Below are 6,000 nucleotides of genomic sequence, written 5' to 3'. Positions count from 1 at the left end.
CCAGGGCCTGACACCTGTAGCGTCACCCTCCCTGCTTTCTCCCAGTTACTGAAAAGGGATAAATTAACAAGATACTATATTTATTTATTTATTTATTTATATATATGTAATAATAAATAAGAGGGGGAAAAGTCTAATGTTATAAATGAATATGCTGCATAAAACAATTAGCCTGAAATTTAGCAGGTGCAAATATTAACCTCTGATACCAAAATAACTCATGTATAAAGCACAATGCTTTATTCTGTCTTTAATGTATATATGTATGTTGTTATCCCCCCTATCTTCTCACTCTTTTTCTTTTTTCCTTTTTTTTCCTATGGCTTCCTATGCATGAATAATTATGTAATTTTATGCACTTTGTAAATGTTGTACTGTTGTATTGTTTATACCCTTTTTTTAATGTAAATAACTAATGAAGTATTTTTCAAAAGGAAAAAAGGGAAAAAAAGAAAAGGCCCCTGGCGGAAAGAGATGCGATGGCCTGGTCTGCAGGCTTTCAATAGATATCTGGGTGTCAAGGGACAAAGCAAGAGTTCGGCTTCAGTTTGTTTGTTTTTTCAACAAGACACAGTCATTTTTAAATATATATATATATTTACAGTTATTCAGTAAATCCAAACTGCAAAGGAGGATAACAACTTCAGCATGCCTGGTCCCACTTCAAGCTGATTCTAACTGAACTAGGCATTAACAATTCGATTCAGATGCTTCCAGCTCCAAAGTTAACACAGGTAGAAACAGTTCTGCGCGAGTCTTGAATAACGACGGGCAAGATTAGAAGACTCTGCCTCCAAAACAATATTAAAGTCAACTACTAAGGCAGCTGAACTGACGCACTTTTCCTGTGCAAAATCATACACTAAAAAAACCAAAAAGGGGAAAAATAACTGGAAAGCTGAATTTCTCAAACACACACTCTTTGGTAACACAATCCAAAACCAGGGATTGAAGACATTGGAGGATGGTCCCCTTTGAGGAGAGCCTGCAGACCCACCCACCCCCAATCAACGGCATTCACAGTCGGTCAGGTTTTCAGTCAACTGGATGAGTGAAATGATTCTCCTGAAAAATGAGTTTCAGGTCGGAGAAGGTGCACTTTACAGATTACGACGCCACAGTGCAATTGAGCAATCGACAACTTCATTTTTGACTTAGGCAAAAAACCCATGGCAGAAGACGGCCACCGACAGCAGGATGATGCCGTTGATGTTGACCACGCGCCTCCACAGGGGTTCCTCCGATGTGTCCGTCAACTTGTGCTGCAGGGCCTCCTCTTCTTCCTTGCTCAGCTTGGGGCCCCTCTGTTCCAAGCCGCAGAACCAGTTGTAGGCTTTCTTGCAACAATTGGTCTCTTTCTCTGGGGCTGCAAGGACAACATGGACAGCTGTTAGAGGTGGCAGCCAAACTGACCCTCTTCGTACCCAGAACATCCTCCTGAGGCTCCACCACCCTGTTCTCATTCATTTTGTTGCATGTCCCACAGTCGCTCATGCCCTCATCGCCTCGAGGTTCAACAACTTTCCTAGGACTGACGGAAAGTTACTGGCCCAAGGTCACTCGGTGGCTTTGTGGCCAAGGCAAAACCAGAACTCAGAGTCCTCCCCTTTCTAGCCTTGCGCTTTAACCAGTACACAAAATTGGTTCAAAAGTGTATCATTATTGCCATATAATAATATAATATTATTTATAAGATTCCTATCTCTCCCACTTCCTCATTTGCTGCTTCTATTTTATTTACTGAGGTGGCTCAAGGCAATTTAATGACACCCACTCAAGCTCTCCATATCTCCCCTGCAAAATCTGGATTCCACTACAAACTAGGATTTTCTCCATTTAAATTTTTTTTTAAATGACTACATTCATTTTCAAGTTTGAGAAAGGGATTTGAAGGTGCAAAAATTAGCAATTCAGGCTATTCACACTCTGAATAGCTGCTGCAAAATCCTTAGCTAGCATGGAGAGAAACACATATTTGAACTATTCAGTCTTCTTGAGGGCCATCAAAATCCCTCCTGACATTTTGTTTGTTTGTTTGTTTGCATCCCAACCTAAATTTGATTTTTCCAAAAAGTGATCAGTCTCTAATGAGCAGCTGTCACCCCACTGGCCCTAGGAAGTTTGCTGGCATCATGGCCAAAATTATTTCTTCTGATATCTAGGTCAGACAGAGGTCCAGTCTGTTCTCTCCTAGACTTAACCCTGCTGTTCTCCTCGCATTTACTGTACGCCATTGGTCCTTGGGTCCTTTTAGACCCAGAGTAAAAAAAGGTTGGTTGTAGATACTGGAAGTGTTTTTTTGAATACATTTTTCATGAGTTGAACATTTCTGAACACAATGAAATGAAAAATGAAATGAAAAAATTAATGCTTATTTGTTTATTTTGCTCCGGCTGTGTGCAATTTTTTCAATTTCAATGAGGACCCGGATTGTGGGGGCAAAAGGCTGGCTCTGTTAAAAAAAGTTCTATTGCTAACATGTTGTAAGCCGCCCTGATTCTAAGGAGAAGGGCGGCATAAAAAATTGAATAAATAAATAAATAAATAAATTTATAGATAGATTAGCCTGGTGGAGGGGAGGCCCTTTTCTGAGCAAAATAAACAAATAAGTATCAATTTTTTCATTTCATTTTTCATTTCATTATGTTCCGAAATGTTCAAATTAGTATACTAGTGAAAAAAGTATTTTAAAAACCCCCACTTCTAGTACCTAAAACCAACATTTTTTTTACTCTGGGTCTAAAAGGACCTGGAGGAGTACAAGTGTAAGTATTTTTGCCCAGCAAAAACTAAACAACCAAAAAAAAAGCCCTTAGAAAGAACCCCTCAAATGAGACAAAGTCATATAATTTCAAGTTTCAGATATGGAGGGAAAATGTTTTTACAATTTTTTACAATTTCGTTTTGGGTCTAAAAGGAGCCGAGGAGAACAACAGGGTTTTAAGCAACTCAACATTTCACGATAAATGTGACCTCACCTGGCTCTTCCTCATAGTCCTCCACTCCTTGCACCATCTCCGCTGCGTCCAGATCGACACGTTGCTGTTTACTGTTGCGCAAACTCCAGCAAAGGCGATAAAGCTGTTCAGGAAAGAAAAAGTCACAACAATCAAGCAGAGCAGTTGAAATGTGTTGTGGTTACCTCTGGCCCTGTTCCTGCCCCAAGGACTGTGGATGTGGGGGAGACATCCACATGCTGCAGGCCTGTTTTGCCCCTGGTAGAATCTGCTGATGAAGGCTCCTATGACCAAGAAGACATGAGTGACAGGGAGGAGGAGAGTGTGGCAGACAGCTCAGAAGGAGATCAATTATCCTTGGATTCAGAACAAGAGTTAATGATACAGCCGCGCATGTGGAGAGCAATGCATAGGCAACAACAACTGAGAGATTATTATCAAAGAAAATGAGGCCACCTGTGGTTGGGTGGGGCTGTGGTAATTAGTGAGGCTGCTATAAATAGCAGCCTGTGGGTTTGGCCATTGTGGAGGATTATCTGATCATTGTGTTTCATGACTGCTTTGCTGATTTTAACCTTTTGTGTGCTGATTTCCCCCCGCTTTGAAACTAACCCAGAGCAAAGTGTGTTTCACTTTGTGAAAGAAAAAGGACTGTGAATTGCCTCACAGCTGCAAGCTAAGTATCACAGAACTGATAAGGGACTTGTACAAATTACCAATTTGTTTGGAGACAAGTGCTCTTTGCTATACCAAAAGAGTGCTCTGTTTATTTGCATTTTCGGTATAAAAAACACTGTTTTGAATTTTCAAACGTGTGTGTGTCTTAAATTGTATCTGTGCATTTTTTGGGAGGATTCTACCAGAGAGCTCGACAGAACAAAATGACCTTGGACGAGGTCAAGGCGAGACCCCAGCCTTGGCTCAGAAGGGCCCTAGTAACTCCGCTGCTCCTACTCACTGGCACTCCACAACACAACGCATTACATAACGGCTCATTCAGTGTTGAGCTTCCCAACAAGACAGAACTGGGGAGATGCGCCCTTAGGAAACATCCTTTCTAGCATGGCTTCAAAGCAGCTTCCTCCCACCCGGCTGCCTTTCGCTTCGGCTGAGCCTGAGGGGTGGCTGCCTCGGAGGTGGGTGTGAGGGAAAACAGCACTTCCTCTTCTCCTGATCCATGGAGGGCATTCATGAGAGGCTCGGTTGGAGAGAGACTTGGCCAGCCCCTGTACGCACATCTCTCAGTCTCTTCAGCCTTGAAAGACGTCGTTGAAGAAGTGACTTGATCGAAGTGTATAAAATCATGCATGGGATAGAAAAGGTGGATAGAGAAAAATTATTTTCTCTATCACACAATACTAGGACGAGGGGGCCCTCCCTAAAGCTCATAAGTAAGAAAGTGAGGACAAATAAAGGGAAATAGTTCTTCACTCAGAGGGTCCTTGGTTGATGGAATTAACTTCCAGAAGAGGTCGTGACAGCTGTCAGCCTGGAGAGCTTCAAGGCAGGCTTAGACAGATTCATGGATGCCAAGTGTTTCATAGGTGGTTATTGAAAGGGATGTCCAAGTGTTGGTTGAGGCAGGAAGGGTTCTCTTGGGTTCCATTTGTTGGGGGTCGAGGGAAAGGGATGGTCTTGCCTTCTCTTTCTGCTCAAGATCCCCATGGACAATTGGTGGGCCACTGTGGGACACAGAATGATTCAGCAGAGCTCTTCTTATGTTATTATGTCTCTCTGTCTTTCTCCTTCCTTCCTTCCTTCCTTCCTTCCTTCCTTCCTTCCTTCCCTCCCTCCCTCCCTCCCCCCTTCCTTCCTTCCTTCCTTCCTTCCTCTCTCTCTTTGAGTTGAGGCAGGCAGGACTCCCTTGAGGACCATTTGTTGGGGGTCAAGGGAAAGGGAGGGTTTTGCCTTCTCTTTCTGCTCAAAATCCCCATAGACAATTGAGGGGGCACTGTGTGACACAGAACGCTGGATCGATGGGCTTTGGCCCGATTCAGCAGGGCTCTTCTTAGGCTCTTATGTTCTTACAGGTATTTCTTTACGTCTGGCCAAAGTCTCAGTGAGGGCAGGGAAGAGAGGAAGGAGGTGGGGAGGACCAGGAGGAGATAGGGTGTTGCTTACATGGACATCATCAATTGGCTTGGTCAGGAAGGAGACGACCAAAATGACGATGAGAGAGATAGCGAAAAGGATGATGGCGAAGTAGAGATAGTGCACTTTGCAGATGATCGCTGGGCATTCACTGGGCACAGCACAGCTGCCGGTTCCATAGGCAAATTCTGCAAACATCCGAGACAGCCCAATGAGCAGCCCCAAAATCAGACCCCAGAAAGCGCCCTGTAAAAGACAACAGAACGCCGTTAGGAGGACCTCTTCCCAGTAATGGGAAGTGTGGGTGCGGCTTATTTTGTGGGTGTGGCTCAATGGTCACGTGACTGGGTAGGAGTGGCTTGCCGGATATGTGATCAGGTGGGACAGGCTTGAATGATCATCCTCGTTCAAGTGAACTGTTAAGTCCTCGACTTACAACCTCACCAGTGTTGCTCTCTGGGGTGACAATTTGATTTCGCGTTTCCTGCGCTCTCCTCCCTGGGTCGCCCCCCTCCCCCCCTCAGGCTGGGTAGCTAGGTGAATGGGTGCCGATCAGCTGTTAAGAAAAGAGCAGGGTTTGGCCAGAGGCTGACCACCCCCACCCCCGCCTCCAACCGAGGGGCGGCTGCTCACCTGCTCATTGACTCTCTTGCAGAAGATGGCTAGGAAGAAGACAGCAGCAATGGGTGGACCCAGGTAGCTGGTGATGGATTGGATGTAGTCAAAGAGCTGCCCGCTCTGCGCAGACTGGATGACGGGCACCCAGGCGATGCTGATGCCAATCAGGCACAGGATGAACAGCCTGGGGGGGGGAGGAGAAGGCAGAGAGAGGCCTTGGGGGATGCTGACTCAGTCTATGAACCCCAATGTTGCCCAAGGACCACCCCGGCCAAGGGATCCGAGTCCTGCTTATCTACATTTGTTTCAGGGGCAGCTGCTAGGTTTACATGGC

The 6,000-nt window shown here is 44.9% G+C and overlaps 1 protein-coding gene across 1 annotated transcript in view; it reads right to left on the bottom strand.

The window, feature by feature from the left end:
• Positions 1–574: 574 nt before the first annotated feature.
• SLC5A1 (solute carrier family 5 member 1) overlaps positions 575–6,000 on the bottom strand; it is a 48,242-nt gene continuing 42,816 nt past the window's right edge. The window contains exons 12-15 of the mRNA XM_070762309.1: positions 5,682–5,850; positions 5,079–5,294; positions 2,979–3,081; positions 575–1,366 (exon numbers count right to left, since the gene is read on the bottom strand). Of these exons, the coding sequence (XP_070618410.1) occupies positions 1,155–1,366; positions 2,979–3,081; positions 5,079–5,294; positions 5,682–5,850 (700 nt within the window). The 3' untranslated portion in view covers positions 575–1,154. The remainder of the gene's footprint in view (positions 1,367–2,978; positions 3,082–5,078; positions 5,295–5,681; positions 5,851–6,000) is intronic.

This window comes from Erythrolamprus reginae, chromosome 10 (genome assembly GCF_031021105.1).
Source record: "Erythrolamprus reginae isolate rEryReg1 chromosome 10, rEryReg1.hap1, whole genome shotgun sequence".
NCBI lineage: Eukaryota > Metazoa > Chordata > Lepidosauria > Squamata > Dipsadidae > Erythrolamprus > Erythrolamprus reginae.
This window is presented reverse-complemented; position numbering and strand designations above follow the sequence as displayed.